The 23,502-nt window shown below is 34.9% G+C and overlaps 1 protein-coding gene across 1 annotated transcript in view; it reads left to right on the top strand.

Moving 5' to 3' along the window:
• Positions 1 to 1,236: 1,236 nt before the first annotated feature.
• SPICE1 (spindle and centriole associated protein 1) overlaps positions 1,237 to 23,502 on the top strand; it is a 50,869-nt gene continuing 28,603 nt past the window's right edge. Inside the window, exons 1-7 of the mRNA XM_069472619.1 lie at positions 1,237 to 1,247; positions 6,476 to 6,574; positions 9,182 to 9,229; positions 13,536 to 13,679; positions 16,840 to 16,942; positions 17,776 to 17,882; positions 20,440 to 20,555. Of these exons, the coding sequence (XP_069328720.1) occupies positions 6,476 to 6,574; positions 9,182 to 9,229; positions 13,536 to 13,679; positions 16,840 to 16,942; positions 17,776 to 17,882; positions 20,440 to 20,555 (617 nt within the window). The 5' untranslated portion in view covers positions 1,237 to 1,247. The remainder of the gene's footprint in view (positions 1,248 to 6,475; positions 6,575 to 9,181; positions 9,230 to 13,535; positions 13,680 to 16,839; positions 16,943 to 17,775; positions 17,883 to 20,439; positions 20,556 to 23,502) is intronic.

Genomic DNA, 23,502 nt, shown 5'->3' with positions numbered 1-23,502 from the left:
TCCTTGCCTGGAATGTTCTTTCCCCATTTCTAATTTTTATTCCTACTTTAGCACTCAGCTTAAACATTTTTGGGGATTAGGGAGAGGAGGTTGCCTTTTCTTACTGTGTAGAGTAAGTTAAATACTTCCATGGCACATGGAATTTACTTCTCGCGTTGCCCTTTTGTTGTAATTAGTTGTTTAATTGTGGTCCTCTGAAAAACTAAATTCTGCGAGGGCATTGACTATTCTACTTTCTTGTTATATCTGGTGCCTGGCTCTTGGCAGTTACTTTCAAAATATTTGTTGAATTAATAGATGGATGATGAAGTGAATGAGTGAATGGCAAACCAAGTAGGAGAAATAATGAGAGCCTGAACAAAAATATTTTTAGTAGAGATGAAAAAGAGTGGACAGATGGGAGAGATTTTTAGGGAAAAATTTTTAAAATTAATAGAGTGATATCTGTTTGACTAAGAGACAAAAAGGAACATAGGATGATGCTAAGGTTTTAAGTTGAATCCAACTAGAAGGATGATAATTCTGTAAGTTCAGCTTAATTCAGCAGACATTTACTGAGTCAGCCAGTTATAGTAATATATCAAGAACTAGTGATTTGGGGGGCATGGATGATAAGCTGTATTTTGATACACTGTTTTGAGATATTTGGGAGCTATATACAATAGGCAGTTAGAAATGAGCAGTTGGTGTTTGGAGGAAAGGTGTGATGATTTGGGACTGATTTTCACAGTGTGTTTTGTGTGTCCGGTACATTCATAACTTTGCAGTTATGAATGGAAAGCTGGCACATATTAGACTTGTTCACTGTTGTATCTCCAATGCCTAGCCAGTGCCTGGTATGTGGTGGGTGCCCCTGAACAATTATTGGATGAAAGGAGGGGATATCTGATAGGAAGGCAAGAGGACTGGGATAGAACTGGGTGGAGGTCCTTGATTAAGTTATATGTGAGAAGGGAGCTCCCTTTTCACAGCTAATACAGCCTGTGAAGAAACAGAGAAAAGAATAGAAAAATCAGGATATTTTCTCATTTCTGATTGGCCAGTTTACTAGTTTCCTATGTAACAAATTACCACAAATTTAGTGGTATAAAACAATTTCATATTTACTCTCTCACAGTGTCTGCGGGTTATGAATTTCAACATGGCTTAACTAGGTTCTCTGCTTAGGTCTCACAAAGCTGTAATCAAGTTATTGGCCAGGCTGCATTCTCATCTAGAGGCTCAACTTGGTAAAAATCCACTTCCAGGTACACTCAGGTTGTTGGCAGAATTTATTTCCTTGCTGCTGTATGAGTGAGCCTCACCCAGCATGCCCCCCACACCGCCGCCACCATGGCCTCTTACTGAAGGCCGACCTCAGGTCCTAGAGGCTGCCTGCAGTTCCTTGAGTTCCTTGCCACTGGCCTTTTCCATAGGCAGTTACAACATGCCAGTTTGCCTCTTCAAGGCTGGAGAGCATCTTTTGCTACAGTCTTCTAAGGCAGTCCTGTATAACACAATGTAGTCACAAGAATGACATCTCTTCTCACATTTGCCTCATACAGGGGTGGGAGACCTGCGGCCTTCTGATTTTGAGAATGTTCTTTTTTAAGTACCAAAGGAGGCAAGAAAAGCTTCATCTTTCTCTGCTGCACCCCTTTTAATAAAAGGATTTGTTCTGCAAAATTTGGATTCAGTCAAAAGGCTGCCGTCAAGGATCCAGAAAGCCACAGGTTGCCCCAAGTGGCCCCAAGGCCACAGGTTCCCCACCCCTAGGAATTGAAGTGAAAAAATGGCAACAGATGTGCATCGTCACTTCACCACTGTTCTGTCAGGTGAATGGGGTTTCACTGAATGTAACATTTTCTTATGTTAAAATTGGTAACTTTATAGTCACACAAATAATACTCAGGCATTTGATCAGGTGTTTATATTAATTTCTATATCTCTTTGCTTAAAGAAAAGCTTTTCTGATTGGATATATTATGTTTATTATCAGAAGTCACCATTGGTGTATAAATAGCTTTGATAAAAAATGCTATTTTTTCTAAATTTTTGATATTGTTATATTGAGGATCTCACCTTTGAAAGAAAACAAGTATGTGGGCCTTTTGACAGTTGTTTTTGACTACTCGTATTCATGACTGGTCTTTCAGAATTGAGGCTGGTGGAATTTTAGTCTCTGAATAAGTATAATATTTTTTTTTTTTTTTTTTTTGAGACAGAGTCTCGCCCTGTTGCCCGGGCTAGAGTGCCATGGCATCAGCCTAGCTCACAGCAACCTCTAACTCCTGGGCTCAAGCAATCCTTCTGCCTCAGCCTCCCGAGTAGCTGGGACTACAGGCATGTGCCACCATGCCAGGCTAATTTTTTCTCTCTATATTTTTAGTTGTCCATATAATTTCTTTCTATTTTTAGTAGAGATGGGATCTCGCTCTTGCTCAGGCTGGTCTCGAACTCCTGAGCTCAAACGATCCACCTGCCTTGGCCTCCCAGAGTGCTAGGATTACAGGCGTGAGCCACCGCGCCCGGCTGTGTATAATATTTTAAATGTTGTAACTTGAAATATATTTTCTCCCTTATTTTTAAGAGTAACATAGGTAGAGAACATTGAGAACAAAGAGTAACATTGTAGAAAGTTTGGAAAATATAGAACCAAACAGAGGTAATCTAATTCTAGCAAAGTTTTCTAGCATGTGCTTTACAGTCATTCAGACCTGGTTTCAAATGTCATCTCTTTGCTCTGCCCATTATTATTTGTGTGACTTTGAGCAATATACTTACTCTCTAACCCTCATTTTTCTTATTTGGGGATGAGGTTAATAGCTGTTGTCGCTGACCCCATTATCCTCAACACTTAAATAGAACTTTGTGTATGCTAGGCAGGGTTCTAAGTGCTTACGCATTTAATTAGTTCCATTTTACAGTTGTGGCAAAGGTGGGATGTGAACCCAGGCAGTCTGATTCCAGGCTATACTCTTAACCACTATGCTATTTTGTCTCTCAAGATAGTGCATGCCTTGTAGGGTTGTGGATCAAATGTGAAGCTCTTTGCCAAAATAAGTGCTTTTAAATAAATCTTCTTAATATAATTTTAATGGATATGTAATCTTAATATAATTTTAATGGCTATACAATCATATAGATTTACTGACATTTTATGATTCCCCTTTGTTTTTGCAGAGTAATTTGGAGATCTAAGTGGTTTAAAGATCAAAGTGGGCCGGGCGTGGTGGCTCACACCTGTAATCCTAGCACTCTGGGAGGCTAAGGTGGGAGGATCACTCGAGGTCAGGAGTTTGAGACCAGCCTGAGCAAGAGTGAGACCCTTGTCTCTACTAAAAGTAGAAAGAAATTAGCTGGCCAACTAAAAATATATATAGAAAAAAATGAGCCGGGCATGGTGGCGCATGCCTGTAGTCTCAGCTACTTGGGAGGCTGAGGCAGAAGAATTGCTTGAGCCCAGGAGTTAGAGGTTGCTGTGAGCTAGGCTGACGCTATGGCACTCTAGCCCAGGCAAGACAGTGAGACCCTGTCTCAAAAAAAAAAAAAAAAAGATCAAAGTGGTTAAAATACATTAGATTCCTTTGTTTGAACAACTATTATATTTTTTGATATCTTTTTTTATAATAGCTTTATTGAGATAAAATTAATATATCATGAAATTTACCCTTTAAAGTATACAATTCAGAGGTTTTTAATATATTCACATAGTTGTGCAACTATCATCACTCTCTAATTCTACAGAATTTCATCACCCAAAAAGAAACTCTATACCCATTGGCAGTAGTCAGTCTCCATTCCCTGCTCCTTCTAGATGCTGACAACCACTAATCTACTTTATGTCTCTATGGATTTGCATATTCTGGATGTATCATATAACTGATATCTTACAATATGTGGCCTTCCGTGCTTAGAACCTTTTCAAGGTCTATCCATGTTGTAGCATATATCAGTACATCATTTCTTATTGTTGCCAAGTAATATTCCATTGTGTGGATATACCACATTTTATTTATACATTCATCAGTTGGTGAACATTTGGGATATTTCTTCTTTTTGTCTATTAAAAATGCTGCTGTGAACATTTATATAAAAGTTTTTATGTGGACATATGTTTTCAATTCTCTTGGATATGTACATGGCAGTGGAATAGCTGCTAAGTTATGCGATAACTCTTGTGTTTTACTTTTTGAGGAATTGCCAAACTATTTTCTAAAGTGCCTACACCATTTTACATTCCCATCAGTAATATATGAGGATTGCAATTTCTCCACATTCTTGTGAATGCTTGTTGTTCATCTTTTTGATCATAGCCATATTAATGGGTGTGAGGTAGTATCTCATTGTGGTTTTTATTGGCATGTCCTAATAACAAATTATGTTGAGTATCTTCTCATGTGCTTATTGGCTGTCTATAGTATCTTCTTTGGAGAAATGTCTATTCAAGTCCTATGCCCGTTTTTAAATTTTTTTTTTTATCATTGAGTTGTAAGAATTCTTTATATAGTCTGGATATAAATCCTTTATCAGAGACATGATTTGCAGATATTTTCTTCCGTTTTATTGGTTGTCTTTTCACTTTCTTGATTGTGCCTTTGAAGCACAAAAATTTTTAATTTTGATGAAACCTAATTTAGTTTTTCTCTGTTTGCTTGTGCTTTTGGTACCATACCTAAGATACCATTGCTTAATCCAAGGTTCACAGATATTTATTCTTATGTTTTCTTCTAAGAGTTTTATAGTTTTAGCTTTTACATTTAAATCTGTGATTCATTTACTGCCTTAACCTCCTAAGTAGCTGGGACCCATAGGCACGTGTCTCCGTGCCTGGCTAATTTGTGTGTGTGTGTGTTGTGTGGAGATGGGGTCTTGTTATGTTGCTTAGGCTGGTCTCAAACTCCTGGCCTCAAGCCATCCTCCCACCTTGGCCTCTCAAAGTGCTGGGATTATAGGCATGGGCCACTGCACTTAGCCTTATGATTCATTTAAAATTAATTTTTGTATATGATGTGAGGTAGGGGTCCAGCTTCATTCTTTTTCACACGAATATCCACTTGTCCAAGTACCATCTGCTGAAAAGACTATTCTTTCCCCATTGAATTGTCTTGGCATCCTTTTTGAAATTAAACTGACCATAAATGTAGGAGTTTGTTTTGGACTCAATTCTATTCTATTCCGTATTTTTAAATGGTGTTTATGACTCTGCTACTTATTGTGTGACCTTCACAGTTGGTTAATTTTTTTGTCCCTTTGTTTTCTCATTTGTAAATGAGTAATACATAGTAAGTACCTCATAGGATTATTGCGAGGATTAAAGAAGATAATGTGTAAAGAGTTTAAAACAGTACCTGGCTTATAGAGTAAGCACTCAATATGTATTAGCTGATGACGTCATTACCACTGCTACTACTACATCATCATCATCATAACCACCATAAAATTAAATGTTATTCCCTAACTTGTGTGTGACTTATTCTCTTTTGCTGAATTGTAAACTCTGAAATTAGATACCATGTTTAAAGAGTGAATGTGCTGGATAAGAGAGAGTACAGAGAACAACCAAGATTGAGGGCAAACTCTTGAGAAACACTTGCATTTAGGTATTTTTATTACAGTAGACAACTTTTTTTAAACAAAGTACTTAAGGAAAATACTAGAGTCTTTGTTTTAGGCTAATTGGGAGTTAGGGGGTCAGTTGGAAAGTTCTGTAATTATTTAGGTAGGTAAAAGGATTCCACAATAGGAGTCAAATACATGTGTTGCTTTTTTAAAAGTCATGTACATGTATTATAAAATCCTAGTGTTTGGGAACTATGGGTCTTTTTTCTAATTTTTTATATTATGTTTAGTCCAGTATCCTTAGCATTGCTATTTTAAGAGTGCCAAGCTAATGTTGGCAATTTACAAATTCAGGTTTAAAATCCTTAATTAGTTCCATTTACTATTATGTGAAGGATATATTAGATGTGGTATCATACCTCATTTTTTCTCCAAAGTTTAGCTACCTTTGTTTTAAGGTAAGCACATATGTATCTGGTAGTGATTTTGAGTGTTAGAGTGCTTAAAAAAGAACTCCAGCTCTCTTTTGCCCTCTCTTCCCTTCACCTTGAATTCATATTGTTAGCATGTGACTGGCATTTTTTCTACTAATTGTGAATTTGTATAAGTGATGACAAAGCTTATAATTGCTGTCCTAATTCTCTGCTGTAGGCCATAATTTCTGCATTCCTAGCTTTCTTTATTAGTCAAATATACATAAGTTATTGACTTGATACTTCTTTTATTATAGTTATCTGTACCAACTTTCTATTAGTTGTAAAATGAGAGAACCAAGTATTGTGATAGCCTTCCTTAATCATGCTTAAATTTTTCTTCTGATGTTTTCAGATTCATTTTGTTTTTCCTGGTTATCTTCTTTTCCCCTCTGGTGATGCTTAATTATTTATTTACTTTTTCTCATATATTAAAAATTTGATGTGATTATTACTCGTAGATGTCGTTTGTCAGAGTGCACCGTTACGGTCCCCGGGGAGGCGGAAGAAAAACACTGAAAGTAAAGAAGAAGAAAACTGCGGTGAAGCAAGAATGGGATGTAAGTCTAGGTGGGATAGTAAGCAATATAGCATTAATCTGGAGCAACAAACACGGTGATATGGCCCTAGTCACTCAGGACGGCGTTCTCAGTGGGGCTCAGCTTGTCGTAGGGTGGAATGGGTTTCTGGGCATGTTATATCCTAAGTCTTGGAGGGAAGAGCAGAATCCTTTGGGGAGGTTTTTAGAATACATATGTCTAGGCTGTAACCTCCATCTCCTTTGAAGAATTAGAATCTTAAAGGGGTGGGGAACGTATTTTAAAAAGTCTCCTCTCCTCTACTTTGATTGAGAACTCACTGCATTAGGCAACTCTAGTTCACCTATGTCACTGAAGTTTGTGAATTCTTTTGGTACCTTTTTTAGATTTGTCCACAGCAACCAGTGGTACCATAACCATATGAGTGGCATTTTTGGATGAAAAAATAGATGATCCTTGCTGTCTTATCCCTTGAATTATTTGTTGCTTACCTACAGGGCTTGGTCAGTTTCAGTCCAAAGGTTCTCTTAAGATATAAGACAAGTCTCAAGTATCTGAGATGTATGATCTCTGGCTCCTAACCTGAATAACACCTGGTATTACCAAGGAAATTTATATTTTCTACAGCTTGATACTTTGGTTTGGACCATGAGATTTTAAATGCCTTTATTTTCTGTTGTGGAGAGTAACTAGTCAGGGACTAGTTTGAATCTCAGGGATTCTTTTGGACTTGGAACCTTCTGGTTTGCTGCTGACCACCTTAGCCAGGAATTCTGGGCAAACTGACAGCTTTTGGAAGTGGAGCAGGGGTACTTCTCTGTATTTAGATTGTTTTGTTGTCATCTGATTGGCTATAAAATAAAGTTGTGACTCTAAGGTAATGAAACTGATTAAAAGGGGGAAAAAGTACACGTAACATAAGTGTTGTCCCCTTCAGAGTGGTTACTTTGGGAAGTTCGGTACAGTTGACTCTTGAATAACATGAGTTTGAATTGTGCAGGTCCACTTATATGCAGAATTTTTTCAGTGAATACAGTCAGTCCTTTGTATTTGTGGGTTTTGCCTCCACAGCCAAAGGTGGATTGCAAATATAGTATTTTTGGGATGCAAAACCTACATACACAGAGGGTTGACTGCAGGACTTGAGTATGCATGGATTTTTCTATATGCTGGGGTCTTGGAACCAATCCCTTGTAGATACTGTGGGATGACTATATTTATTCCTATATGATGCTATTGTTCAAAACTTAATCAAAACCCATTATTTGAAATTGCATTAAAAACCTTCCGTACTTTGCATTTTATCTCCAGTGCTGGAAAAATTTTGTTTTTTGAAGGCAGACTGAACATAGAAAACAGTCATAAGTCATTTGGAGTGAATGGCAAATGAGGGAGAAGAGATCAAACTGATTAATATTGTTTTGATAAAAATAAATGAGATATTTTCTAAAATGGCTTGTAAATTAGATTTAAAGGCAATTTCAAAAGAAAATAGTTTTAAACACAGTAGTATTGATAAATATTATATTTTCTTCCATGAGAATTAATTCTAAGCACATCCTTGCTCATTTGTATGCCTGAATTTTTCTGTGATTATTAAAAACAATTCTCATGATCCTATAGTTTTACCTTGTGCCTTTCTTTTTTTTTTTTTTTCCTCTTAGAGACAGGGTCTTGCTATGTTGCCCAGGCTGGCCTCAAACTTTTGGGCTCAAGGAATCCTCCTGCCTCAGCCTCTTGAGTAGCTGGACTAGTGCCACTGTGCCCAGCTTATGCCTTGTACCTTTCTAGATCAATGTAAAAGGAATAATAGTTTTTGTATAAAAAAGGCTTGAGCTATGTAATAAATAGAAATCATGGCCAAAAAGTTTAATCTGTGAATACATCAGAAGCTATTTTGACTTAGTTCTCTTTGTATTTCCCATCACTTAGAAGTAAAACTCTTAACTCGTTTTGTTTTCTGCCTTACTGAATCTGTGTAGCAAAATGGCTGAAGTCATTTTGGAAAGGGCTAAGTTGCAGGCTGCTACTTAAAGCTGTGTAGGCTGTATACCACACAATTCCAAGGGCTGTTAGTTACATGGACTCAGATATTAGTGGTACCTTCTGGAATTGTGCAGTGTGGTTACCCTGTCATGTTAGTTTACTTTCTTTTTATTGGACTATTTTTACATTTTATGAAATTATGCATTGCCCTCAAACTTCATCTCTCATTGTATTAATTAATAGTAGGTTCTGTGCTTAAGGTGTTTGTGGATACAAATTGAACCTCCCTTTGGTGATCACACTTTGTTTTAGGAATCTTTAGAGTTGCCTCATGGAATCCTGGGATTCCATGGAATACTCATTTTGAAAATTACTACTCTCTTTTATTCATTGTTTTATATAATATATGATTGCTTGGTAAATTCAGTGCTTATTTTCTGTAAGACACCTAAAAATAGTCTTTTATATTCTATAAGACACCTGAAAGTAATCTGTGTTAATATTTAAATTGAGAATACTGATACCTAGAAAGGAAAAATTTTTGGTCCCAGGATTTTGAAACCATTTCAGCCATTAAAATCCAGTAGAGCTAATGTTTTATAAGAAAACTTTTTTTTAAGAAAAGGTCATCTTTTTTTGCAGAGTACCGTGAATGATCTGACAGTTCATCGGGCAACTCCTGAAGATCTAGTAAGTTTAATATCAAAAATTAAGTCATTTATTCAAAGTATTCAGTAATCAAATCTCTCTAGTCTAATATTACCCTGTGTACATCTTTTCTTTTTAAATCTATAGACATTATTTGTTATTACTTCCCTATACAAACGTGTTGGTCTAGTCAATGTAGTAGTTTATCCATTGAACATTGCCACATATATTTCCACATTTGCACCCCAATTTGTGCTATTTTGCTTATGTGGAACAATTTTCCTACCTTCTTCTCACCCTGTCCAAGTCTTATTGTACTTCCTTATCCTGGTTCAAATTCTACTTTTTAAAAAGTTTCCACTATAGATTTTTATAAAAATGATGGCTTTATTGAGATATAATTCACATGCCATCAAATTTACCCTTTTAAAGTATGCTGTTCATTGGCTTTTAGTGTACTCAGAGTTGTGTAACCATCATCACTATCAACTTTTAGAACATTTTCATTACTCCATAATGTAACCCTATATCTATTAATAGTCCCTCCCTATGCCTGCCTCCTTCCAGTTTGTGACAATGACTAATCTACTTTATGTCTTTATGGATTTGCCTGTCTTAGACATTTCATATGAATGGAATACAACATTAAGACTTTTGTGTCTAGCTTCTTTCTCTTATCATAATGTTTTCAAGGTCCATCCATGTTGTAGTATGTATGTATGTATCAGTACTTTATTCTTTATTATTGCTGAATAATATTCCATTATATGGATATACCATATTTTATTTATCCAGTTGCCAGTTGGTAGACATTTGGGTTGTTTTCACTTTTTGACTATTATGAATACTGCTGGTATGAACATTCATGTACAAGTTTTTGTATAAACACATGTTGTCACTTCTTTTGTGTGTATATCTAGGAGTAGAATTGCTGGGTCATATAGTATCTCTATATATGATTTTCTGAATAATTGCCAAACTGTTTTCCTGAGTGACTGCACCATTTACCACGAGAATGAGGCTTCCAATATCTCTACATCATTGTTACTGTTACTTTTTAAATTTTAGTTCTGCTAGTGGGTATAAATTGCTATCTCATTGTGGTTTTCATTTACGTTTCCCTAATGACAAATGATATCAAGCATATCTTCATGTGCTTATCGGTCGTTTGTAGTATCTTTGGAGAAATGTCTGTTCAAATCCCTTAATTGTTTTTATTTTTATTTTTTTTAATTTTTTTTAGTTTTAAAAGGATCTATTTCTTTTTATTATTTCAAAATATTATGGGAGTGCAAATATTTTTGGTTATATGGATCACTTTTGTTATGCTCGAGTTAGGGTTATAAGTGTGCCTATCACCCAGATAGTGTTCATTGTACCCATTAGGTAGGTTTTTGCCCATCCCCCCCTCACCTTTCCCCCTGCTTGATTTTCACTGAGTTTTACTTCCCTCTGTGCACATGTGTGCTCATTGGTTTGTTCCAATTTAACAACAAATCCATGTAGTGTTTGTTTTTCCATTCCTTAGATACTTCACTTAGGATAATGGTCTCTAGTTCCATCCAAATTGTTGCAAAAGGCCTTAATTTATCCTTTTTCATAGCTGAGTAGTATTCCATAGTAAACATATACCACATTTTGTTAATCCACTCATGAATTGATGGACACTTGGGTTGATTCCACATCTTTGCAATTGTGAATTGTTCTGCAATAAACATTGAAGTGCAGGTGTCTTTTTTATAAAATGACTTATTTTCCTTTGGGTAAATGCCCAGTAGTGGGATTGCTGGATCAAATGGTGGGTCTACTTTTAGTTCTTTGAGGAATCTCCATTATGTTTTCCATAGAGGTTTTACTAATTTGCAGTCCCGTCATCAGTGTAGAAGCATTCCTTTCTTTCTGCATCCATGCCTATGCTTCGTTTGGAACCAGAAAAGAGCCCAAATTGCCAAAACAACCTTACGCAAAAGAACAAATCTGGAGGCATCACTTTACCAGACTTTAAGCTATACTACAAAGCTGTAGTAACCATAACAACATGATGCTGGCACAAAAATAGAGACATAGACCAATGGAACAGAACAGAGAACCCAGATACAAAACCATCCACATACAGCCAGCTGATTCTTTGACAAAGCAGACAACAATACACACTGGGGTAAAGAACCCCTATTTAATAAATGGTGCTGGGAGAATTGGAGAGCCTCATGCAGAAGACTGAAACAGGATCCATATCTCTCACCACTCACAAAAATTAATTCAAGATGGGTAAAAGACTTAAATATAAGGCATGAAACCATAAGAATGCCAGAAGGAAATGTTGGACACTTCTAGATATCAGCCGAGGCAAAGAATTTATGAAGAAGTCCCCGGTGGCAATCACAGCAACAACAAAAATAAATAGATGGGACTTGATTAGATTAAAAGGCTTCTGCACAGCTAAGGAAATAATCAACAGAGCAAATAGACAACCTACAGAATGGGAGAAAATATTTGCAAGCTATATATCCGAAAAAGGGCTAATAACCAGAATCTACAAAGAACTCAAGCAAATCAGTAAGAAAAAAAAACCCGTTAAAAAGTGGCAAAAGACATGAACAAAGCTTTTCAAAAGATAGGCAGATGGCCAATAAATATATGAGAAAACGCTCAATGGCACTAATCATCAGGGAAATGCAAATTAAAACCAAAATGAGATATCACTTTACTCCAGTTAGAGTGGCTTTTATTCAAAAGCTCTTAGTCATTTTTAAATCAAGTTATTTGTATTTCTATTATTGAATTATAAGAGTTCTTTATATATTCTGAGTATAACCTTTTTATCAGGTATGATTTACAAATTTTTCTCCTATTTTCTTAGTTTTCTTTTCACTTTCTTGATGGTGTCCTTTAAGCATGAAAGTTTTTAATTTCAATGAAGTCCAACTTATTTATTTTTCCTTTTGTCACTTTAATTTTTAGTGTCATATCTAAGAAACTATTTTCTAACACAGAGTTCACAGAGAGTTACTTTTGTGTTTTCTTCCAAGATAGTGCATAACATTTATCTTTATATGGATATGCCCAATTTCCCTGGGCAGATTGTTAATGCTGTTGAGAAATGGGGACTGTGTCTTATATGTCTTTGTGTACCAAGAAGTCCTAGTTCTGGTAGGTGCTCATTAAATATTTATTGAAACTAATAATGACCTCCAACTGACTTAACATTTTTTTTAATGAAAAATTTCAAACTCAAATGAAGGTAGAGACAAAGATATAAAGAACTCCCATGTACTGTTTACCAGCTATAATAGTTATTAAAATTTTATCATAGTTGCTTTATTTATCATACTCTCTTCTTCCGTCACTGAACTAGTTCAAAGCAAATTCAAAAGAATACATCATTTTGTATCTATATGTTCAATTTGCATTTAAAAAATTGTAGACTTTTTTTTTTTTTTTAACATAATCATAGTGACATTATTACACCCAACAAAAGTAAAAATAATTTTTTGGTATTACTTAATACCCAACCCATATTCTAATTTTCCCAATTATCTCAAAAATGTCATCTTCGTTTGTTTTTTGAGTCAGTATCTTTACATAATATTTGGCTATTAGTCTCTTAATGGACTGATTTCTTATTTACATGGTGAAAACTCAGTAGTACATTTTATTAGGTAATACATGTTTATATTCACAGATCTGAATACTAGTGTACTTGTAGAACCAAATATCTGCTTTTATTCCTTAGCCACCTCAGTGTATTTCTCCCCTCTAATTCCTGAGGCCTGTGGCTCATACCTCTTCTTCTGCTTCACGAACTCCACTTCCCTGGATTTTTGTATCTTCAGTGACCCACTTTCACATGAAGCCATTGAAGGCCTATAAAAACACTGCATTATTTATTCTTGGTAGTGATGTGGTTATCATGAAATGAGAGTGTCTTTGCCAAAGATGACTCAGTGTGTTTTGTACCTTGTACATTGTGCCCAGTCAGTGTGTGTGTGTATGTATGTTTAAAAAATGCTGGTTTTGACCTGCTGACCCCCATTGATTTTGCTACTCATTAAATGAGTCCCAGCCTGTGATATGAAAAACACCATAGTCTTATACACAGGAAGTAGAAATTAAAGTTATTTTCGGTATGTCTTTTAGTTAGGTCTACTAGTTCTAGGTATTTCTTTTTTCAAAGATCATTTTTGAAAATTTAGAGGACTGAAAATTTTGGCTGTGAACATATATAAAATGCATATGTTGGATCAGAAAAAATTTAAAAATGATGAACTAGACTAGGTGGTCCCACCATCTGAATGGACAACTTCTTTGTTCCTGAAACATTCCTTTATATTTTTTTCTTTCTCTATAGATACGCCGTCATGAAATACACAAATCGAAGAATAGAGCATTAGCACACTGGGAACTCCAAGAAAAAGCTCTGAAGAGAAAATGGAGGAAGCAGAAACCAGAAACTTTGAATCTTGAGAAAAGAAGATTGTCGATCATGAAGGAGGTAATGCTAAACTGCATTATCTTTAGAGTTAGAAAGAGAAAGAGATAAATAGGATTCTCTTTTTTCCCCGAATTAGATTTCACATTGGAGAGACTCTAGTAATTATTGCATCCTTATACAGTGATCTACATATGGACTTTGAAAATAGCTGCAAAGTGATGATTAGAATCTAGTTTGGTAGTTTAAATTTCTGCTCCACAACTTACTACCTATGTGACCTAACCAAATTTTTTAACTTCTCAGCCTGAATTTTCTCATATTTAAAATGGAATAATATTATTTGCTTGATTGCATTGTTACGAGATTTTAATAATATAATACTTGTGAAGTGATTAGCACCGTCCTTGACATATAATTAGTGTTTTATATATAGAATCTACTCTAATTATTAATATTTTTTTCACTTTAACAGCAGTGCTATTAGATTACTTTGCAAAAGAAAAAATATGTGCTTGCCTAACTGGGTAGTAAGCCCCTTGTCTTTGGATTAACCTTTTGCCAGGTATTATAGGATGTTTAGATAAATAATCAGATTATGTAGGGATAAACAGTATGGGAAATAAGAGGAAATTACAGTAGTTATTTTGCTGTATTTGAGTTGAAATCATCGTATAGGAATGTGCTTTGTATGTAGCATTGTTTCTCATTGAGGTTAAAGCTTATGGCACTTGGCTATCTGGGTGACCTTTCATGGCAGCTTTGAATCATACTCTGTCTTTTGAGGAATTCATTAGGCTTCATAGTGAAATAAAACCTCAATTTTATACATCATCAGGAAGAATGGTATCTCCCAAATAAATTTTTACAAGAGCTTGAGAAAAGAACAGTGGATTGTTTGAGAAAGAATGCTTCTTTACAGTCATGTACATTTAAATATTGTACATTAATTCTCAGTGAAAGGCCTAAAAACATAGGTCTGACCAGGAAAAAAGGCAGCCCCCTTGTGGTGCAGTGCCAGACTCTCACCTTGCCACTATAAATAATGTAATGAATATCCTTGAATATATTTTTGGGTACATGTATAAGTATATTTATGGGACAAATTCTTAGAAGTAGAATTGCTGAGTCAAAGGAGATATGCATCTTTTATTTAGTATTGCTAAATATGTAATGTCTATTTAAAAAAAAAAAAAAGGCCGGGCGTGGTGGCTCACGCCTGTAATCCTAGCACTCTGGGAGGCTGAGGTGGGTGGATAGCTCGAGGTCAGGAGTTCAAGACCAGCCTGAGCAAGAGTGAGACCCCATCTCTACTAAAAATAGAAAGAAATTATCTGGCCAACTAAAAATATGTATAGAAAAAATTAGCCGGGCATGGTGGCGCATGCCTGTAGTCCCAGCTACTTGGGAGGCTGAGGCAGTAGTATCGCTTAAGCCCAGGAATTTGAGGTTGCTGTGAGCTAGGCTGATGCCACGGCACTCACTCTAGCCAGGGCAACGGAGAGAGACTCTGTCTCAAAAAAAAAAAAAAAAAAAAAAAGAGGATGGGCTTTATGAGAGGAGTGATAAATCTAGAAAGAAGAAAGGAAAGCCAATGCGCTGATCTTTGGCCACTCAAACCATCTGCCCAAAGGGCAGAGACTAGCTAATGGTGACAGGAGAATGACTCTACTTGAGAACTTATTATAATTAACATCAGATTTCAATATGATTAATAAGATTATTCCTTCACAATCAGCATCTGTCAGTTCTATCTCATTATTTTGTTAGAGGGTCAGTGCTATTTTTTTAAATACTAAACTCTTAACATTGCCAGTAGGCTTTGTGTAATTTTTCTAGTGATAGATTATAGAGATTCATTCACTGATTGTTAAGTTCTTAATTGTATGTACTTGCAAGATGGCTAAGCAGGGATAGAAATTTGGTTTAGGGGATAATGTAAACTGTAACAACATTCTTAAACATCTCTAGAGTGCTATACTGGTTTTCAGTGTGTCCATATCCTTGTAACACCTTGGTAGGGTTGGGAGATGGTTGTATCTCCATTTATATATCAGGAAACTAAGTTTAAACGGATTGGATTTTGCTTAGCATCACTTGACTGGGCTTAAAACCCCAGTCTTCTGGCTCCAAATTTACTCCAACCTTATACTATTCCAAAGCTTACTTTTTGTGGAAGGAACAAATTCAGGACTTTATTCTCACCAACTGAGCCTGCCAATCTGTTTGGCCATAGCAGGGGAAGAAGGAGAAAAATTAGGAATGTGAATCTTGTTATTTTTCTCTTTGTGTCCTAAAATAATAACTGAAGTCAGGTTATATACTTGTGTACATGGTGTAGAGAAATTCTGGTAAGAGTATTTGTTGCTAGATGTTTTATCGATTTGAGTCAGTGTTGGAAACTGTACAGTTTCCAATTTTGAGTCTCTTTCAACTTAAGAATGTCATCTGGTAGTGGTGGATAGAGTTATCTTGCTTTTACTCTAGGCTGTGGCCTTGCTTACAATTATGAAAGTTCCGAAGTTGAAAGCATATAATCAGAGGTACTATGATAATGGTATTTTTTGAGTTCCCACCTCTCCAGGATAAAAATCTGACTTGTTTATAAACACAGAGGCATAATATTTTTTTTAATCCTAAAACTCAGATCTTACATCCTAAAACTCATATCATACATCATATTTTTTAAGTTGTGGATCATGACCCATTAGTGGATTATGAAATCACTTTAGGGATTGAAACACCTCTGAGTTTATGGCTCAAAGATTCATATCTTTAATCTGTACTTTTCAAACTGTGGATCCTAATTTGTTAATGAATTGTGAAATCAAGTTAGTTGCAACCATCATTTAAAAAATAGAATAGAAATTAAAAAGAAAATATCATAGTGGTTCTCATGCAAGTTTAAGTAAAACTTTAATTTTGTTTTATATATAAAAATATACAAAACACATATATACATATATATACACACACACATTATATATATTTGTATTCATGTGAATGTACTGGGTCACGATTTGATGTTATTTCTTTGGATTGCAGCCAAGCATTTGAAAGCCACTAATTATTGTAATAGCCCCATCTACTGGTACTTACAGATATTGCCACTGAAGAATTTTAGAAAGATAGTGAGTGGCCTCTGAATGGTCTTTTCCTTTGTGATTTGAAAAGTAAATATATTTTTTCTGAATATTAATATTTTTCATTAACATGTATCCAGATTCTTTCTGATCAATACCAGATGCAGGATGTGTTGGAGAAATCTGATCATTTGATGGCTGCAGCAAAAGATTTGTTTGTTGATTTTCCTCGTAGACGCACAGGTAAAGTATTCAATTCAAACAAGAGCTTCTTTTCCTTATTAACTATAGCCCACAAGTGACTATTTGTAGGAATTTAAAGTTCTTTCTTAGGCATCGTGTTACTTATATTACAAATATGCTAGGGTGAATTTACAAGAGTTGCTAGGGTTAGTCATTATAATTTGTTTGCATTCATTAAGAATATTAACTACTTGTATTACAAATTATTCAGCTAAGGAAAGGTAAATTGTTATTATCTACTAAAATATTTTATGTTGTAATGTACTGGATTTTGTAATTTTTAAATATGACTTAATTTTTAGCTTATTATTAATAATATTAAATTACCATATAATTATGGTACTTGTGTTTATATATAATTTGAGTAAAGCTTAATTTGCAACCTAAAGCAACATCAGTCTCTTTCTACAAGGTACTTTGCCTCTTGTCAGATACATAGCATTATTCATTTTAATGTGTATATAATCCATTGTTTATTTTAATCTTTCAAAATCAGATCACTAGTTTTTAGGACAAGACTTGAATTCTGGCTTGGCCATTTATTAGTGTGACTCTGGGCTAGTTGCTTAATGTCTGTGAGTTTCAGTTTGCCAATCTATAAAATAATAATAGTACCTACCTCATAGGGTTTTGTGAGGGTAAAATGACTTGTTATATGTAAAAGCATTTAAAACAATACGTGGCATATAGGAAGCACTGTGTAAGTGTGAGCTGCTATTGTTACTATTATTTGAGATTTTCACATGATGATGCAAACCTATGGCCGTGTAGAGCTTGTGATGTCAATTTAATTAAATGATACAAAATCATCATGACTTATTTTTCTTTTGCAGGGTTTCCAAATATAACAATGGCTCCTGATTCCTCACAGGGTCCCATTGTGGTAAATCAAGATCCTATCACCCAGGCTATTCTTAATGAATCTGTCATTGAACCTCAGGTAATGTGCTCTACTCACAGCTATAATGTTCATGCTGAAATGAAGTTTTAGTCTATGTAGGCGTTGGGATAAACATTTAAAAAAATTAAATATTAACTACTCTTACTCAAACATATTTCACTTTTTGTGAGTACCATCCTAAACAAGACTGGATTAATATAGCTAAAATTTATGGAGTGCTTATCTAGGAAGTGTAGGTGGTGTCATTATTCCCATTTGACAGATGAAGAAACTGAGGCTCAGAAAAATGAAGTGGCTTGTCCAAGATCACATAGTCTGCATCACAGGTGGGATTCAAATCTAGGCTATGTGGCTTCACAAGATTGCCACAAGTTATCATTATGGAAATAGCAGAGAGTCTTTCTACTTGGAGTCAGGTGGATCTGCTACTTACTGGTTGTTTGATCTTGAGTTGATTTCTTAAGATATCTGAGTTGGTACGGAATGTTTTTGTTAAATGGGAATAGAATTATACCTGATATGGTTGTGGCATGGATCAACTAAGATAGGTTGTATAAAGTGTTTAGCATAATCAATCTTCACTAAATATTAGTCCCTTTTAATGTATTAGTATGTGTAAAAAGTAGCTGCCGAGGAAACTTGGAATTTATCGACTAGTTAACATGGGAAAATCATGTTACAGTTGTAAAACATTAACATTATTGCTGTAGTGCTATAAAGTTACTTTTATAACTTTAATTTAAAATCATATAGTGTAGTGCACTGTTTATTTAGCAGTCATACTTTAAACACTTCCTATCATTTGGAACCTGGAAACAAGTGTACAATGTATCCTAGCAGTGTGGAATAAAGCAGTCATATTTTATTCTGTTGAACAGAGGAGTCCATCCTCACACCTGAGCTTATTAATTGAACACAGTAGTAGAATTTCAGATTAATGTTACTGTTATAACTAATTTTCTAACCTGGTTTAATTTCTTTGTCAATTTACTGCTGATAATAGATTAAAAACAGTGAGATGAGCTTCTCAGAGTAAGTCAGAAATAGCAATGAGAAATGGCAGTGAGGGAGGAGAGAGAAGGCACCTTAATAGATCAGCAGAGGACCACTATACATCAGAAAAGAAATTGATATATTGCCATAGGTAGTCTTGAGTCACCAAGAAAAAACGAAATTACAGCTGTATTACTTTATGCCTCTGGACCCTAGTTGCTTCATCTGTAATAGGAATGAGTGAGACTAAATTTACTTATTCACCATGTAATATATCAGGCCCTGCACTAGATGCTGGGCTACATGGATGAATAAGGCATGTCTCTGTCATTGGGTTGAGGACATGGCAAGAGCTGAGACAAGCAGGAGCTAGATCATGAAGGACTGAGGAACCAGAAAGTAGGAGAGCCACTAAAGAATTTAAAGAAGAGTGGAATCATGATGAGATCAACTGTGGTGTAGAAGATGGATTGGGGAGGGACAAGACTGGAGAGAGGGTGTGGTTAGAAGACTTAGGTGGGGATCTTAGTGAGAAGTGGTGAGGGCCTTACCCAAAGCGGTGCCAGTAGGGAAGGAAATAGAGGAGAACAGGGATAGATATGAGAGGGATTAAAATAAGGTAGAGTTTGGGTGGCTGATTAGATATGACAATGAGAAAGAAGGATAACTCCTAGTTTGCTGGCTGCAGTATTTGAGTAGATGGTAACACTGTTCATGGTCTTAGGTAATATTGGCAGGAACAAGATTTCTGGAAGAATGATGGGAGAGACTTAGGAAGATGTTCCATTTTAGACATGTTGAGTAGGGATATCTTTTAGGCAATTGAATATGTCTAGAGCTCAAGAGAGATCTGGGTGGAGATGGAGATTTTGAAATTAACAGCAACTTTGGAATGAGATAAAATCATTCAGAAAGTGGATCAGATGAGAGGAGAAAAGGTTCAAAGGGAGTATATTGAATCACATCAGATATAAAGGAAGGGTAGAAAAAGGAGAATCAATAAAGGAGATTGGGAAAGAATAGCCAGAAGAATAGAAGAAAATCTAAGAAAATATGGTATCATGGAAGTTAAGGGCAGAGTGTATGAAGAAGATTTTAAAGGAAAGAAATGAGTGGTCATTAAAGTCTAATGAGTCTAAAAAGTAAAGAAAGGTAAAGACAGAAATCTCCATTTGATTTAGGAATAAGTGTGTTGTTGTTGACCATAGAGAGAGCAGTTAAGAGTGGAGTGGTAGGGCAGAAGCAAAGTTGCAGGTAGATGGGGAATGAAAGGTGGGGAACAACTCATTCAAGAAGTTTGGTGGTGAAGGGTAGAGAGGAGATAGATAATAGCTCAAGGTGAGTGTCAGGGTAAGATAGGAGAAATTTACTCATGTTTAAATGTTGATGAACTGAAGCCAGTACAGAGAGAGGTTGAAGATACAGGAGAGAAAAAGGACAATTGATGCAGTAGAAAGATATGAGAGGGTTTGGGTTCTAGAACACACGTAGAAGGATTAGCTTCAGAAAGAGGGACCCCTCTTCTGTTACAACAAAAAGAAAGAAAGCATGAATGTGTATATAATCAACTTGTGTTGTTATTTTTATTGTTGTGTTGAGATAGGCTCTTAATGAAGTGGATGACGAAGGAGAAGAAGGAACAGTTAATAGCCAATCAGGAGAAAGCGAGAATGAGTTGGATAACTCTCTAAACTCTGAGCCTAACATGAATACAGACAGGTGTGTATCTATGGCATAAGTGTTTACAACTCTTACCTTTTTTCCAAGGCCATTTCAAATGTTTGTTTATCGTATCATCTTTTTTATTAATTGGGACTTTATTTTTATTTAAAAATTGTTTTTATTTGGATTTGATTTCAAAAAGGTTCTAAGAGTAGTATAAAAAGTTCCTATATGCTCTTCATCCAGACTCACCAATCGTTAACATTTCACACATGTTTTATTATTTTCTCTCTTTTTCTGAATATTTATACACATACACATATGCACACACACACACGCACATGTACACACACAAACACACACATTTTTAAAGAACTGTTTGGGAGTCAGCTGCAATACATGTGTTCCTTTATCCCTAAATACTTTATCCCTTTATCCTTTATCCCTAAATACTTCACTGTGTATTTCCTAAGAACAAGAGCATTCATTTACACATCACAGTACAGTGATCACAATCAGGAAGTTACACTGATTAAATACTACTATTTAATCTGTAGGCCTTATTTAGATTTCTCCAATTTTCCCAATAATATTTTTTATGTTTATTTTATTTTATGATTAAAGAATCAGTCATGATCACTTACTGCATTTAGTTTTCATGTCTTTCATTTTTAAAAGATCTGGAAACTTTTAAAAGCAAATCTTAGTGTTTCTTTGTCTTTCATGACATTTTTATAGTTTTGCTGAAGTACAGTGCAGTTATTTTATAGAATTCCCTCTAAGTTTGCTTTCTCTGACATTTCTTCCTTATTGGACTCAGGTTATACATTTTGCTGAAGTGATGCAAAGTCCTCAGTGCATCGTATCAAGAGGCAGTGTTGTCGTTGCTTCCATTATTGGTGCTGTTAACCTTCATCTGTTGGTTAAAGTGATGTCTGCCAGGTTCCTTCTGTGTATTATGATCTTATAGTTTCTTTTATAAATATATATGTTGATGTTCATTTGTCACACAGTTGGCCAATGGGAGCTTCTTCAAGTCATTCCTATGTCTTTCTGACATTTCCTCTTTTTTTTTTTTACATTTAATTTCTTGCATAGTATGGTTCTTATTACATCCTTCCCTTTCCTTGGAATCAGCCATTTCTTTAAGAAGCCCTGGTTTATTTTAGGTTTATTTTATTGAGGATAGGTGTTTAGAAACCAAACATGTTTAAGGCTCTGAATTTTCTATGATCACTACTTTAAATGTATACCATACTGATATGTAGTGTTTTCTTTAGAAATGAGATAATTTCAGTTAATATTTCCACTTTTACCTAAGAGTTTTCTAGTAGGGTTTTTAAAAACTTTCCAGAGCTTCTTTGTTATTTCTAGTTTTATTACATTACATTCAGAGTGTGATTTGTAATATTTCTATTTGTGGAACTTAATGAGGTTTTCTTTGTGACCTAATATATGATCAGATTTTTGTGAATGTTCCATGTGTGTGCTTAAAAAGGTATATACTCTATTAACAAGGTATAAAGTTTTAAATGTATATCCATAAGGTCTACCTCATTGATTATGTTGTTTACTCCTTCTGTATCCTTATTTATTTTTGCCACTATCTTATACTGAGAGTGGTGTATTAAAGTCTCCTACTATTAGTGTGTTTCTATTTCTCTTTGCATGTTTTGTTTAAGTATATTTAATTCATTTTAGAGTTAAATACCTCTTTTCTTATACATATATGTCCATAAGTGTTATATCTTTGTTGTGATATATAACTTTTAGCATTATAAAGTATCTTTTGTCACATTTAATGCCTTTGGCTTCAGTTCTACTTTGTCTGATATCAGGAATGAAACCTTTGCTTTCTTCTTATTTTCAATTTATCTTTGATTTTTATATTTAGCCTTTTATGTTTTATATCTTTTTATATTTAGCCTTTTGGAATTAGTTTGTGTTAGGCATGTCTCTTGTATTCAAGGCAGAGTTGGGTCTCACATTGTGAGCCAATTTGAAAATATTCTTCTTTTAATTGGCAAAGTAAGCTTGTAATATTTACAGATATGGTTGTGTTTGACGTTAACTCTGTCATATTTTATAGTACTGTTAATTGTACTATATTACTGTTTTCCTTTTCTGTGGGATATGTTTTCTCTGTTCTTTTTAAAATTTTCTTTTGGTATTTAGGAAGTTTGTAATTTTGTCCTGGTGGTTACCTTTTTATATACCTTTTATAGAGCCTTTAGTCTGTTTTCTTATTTAACCTTTCACTGTCAGGTGTGTCAGTTTTAAGTATTTTTTTTAATTCCACCTTTTGCCTGTATGCCAAGTGAGTTATTCTATGTCGCCATTCTTTCCATTCTTTTCTCTCCATCCTTCTCCCCATTTTTTAGTTGCATTTTTTGCTTTGACCAGAACATTAAAGATTTACATGCTAAGCTTCCATGTGTATCCCATTTTTGTTTTTGTCTTAGAGCTGCAATTAAATATATTAATTGCTCATCATCATCCCTTTTATGATTTTTTTACTTATCATTTAGTTGGATCTCTTGGTTAGATAAAGCTCATGCTGTAGAGCTTATGAATATAGTATATCCTGAATTCTTTAGAAGTTTTTCTATAGCTTTTATATTTGAAGGAAAGCTTGGTTAGATATAAAATCTTTGGTTCATGCTTTCTTTGGTTGATTTTCCGTGCTACTCCACTTTTGGCGTGCTTTGTTATGTTGCTTTGGAGGTCTGGTGCTAGAATAATTTTCTTACCCCTATAAATGATTTGGTTTTATCTAGTGACTTGATTTCCTTTATCTTTAAAATTTATTTCTTTTATCTTTAAATTTAAGTATTGCTAAGATATGTCTTAGAGTTTACTTTTCCAGAACAATTTTTCCTTTCCCAATAGTTAGCCCTTTTAAGATATAAATTTGGTTCTTTGTTTTTCTCTCTAACCCTTTTTATTCTTCTTAATCTTATTTTTATTCTTTTTGTTGTTTTACTGTAATTCTTCAGTGTTCCTT

This window comes from Eulemur rufifrons, chromosome 7, assembly GCF_041146395.1.
Source record: "Eulemur rufifrons isolate Redbay chromosome 7, OSU_ERuf_1, whole genome shotgun sequence".
Classification (NCBI taxonomy): Eukaryota; Metazoa; Chordata; class Mammalia; order Primates; family Lemuridae; genus Eulemur; species Eulemur rufifrons.
Note: the sequence above shows the minus strand (reverse complement) of the source record. Positions and strands in the feature narration are given on the sequence as shown.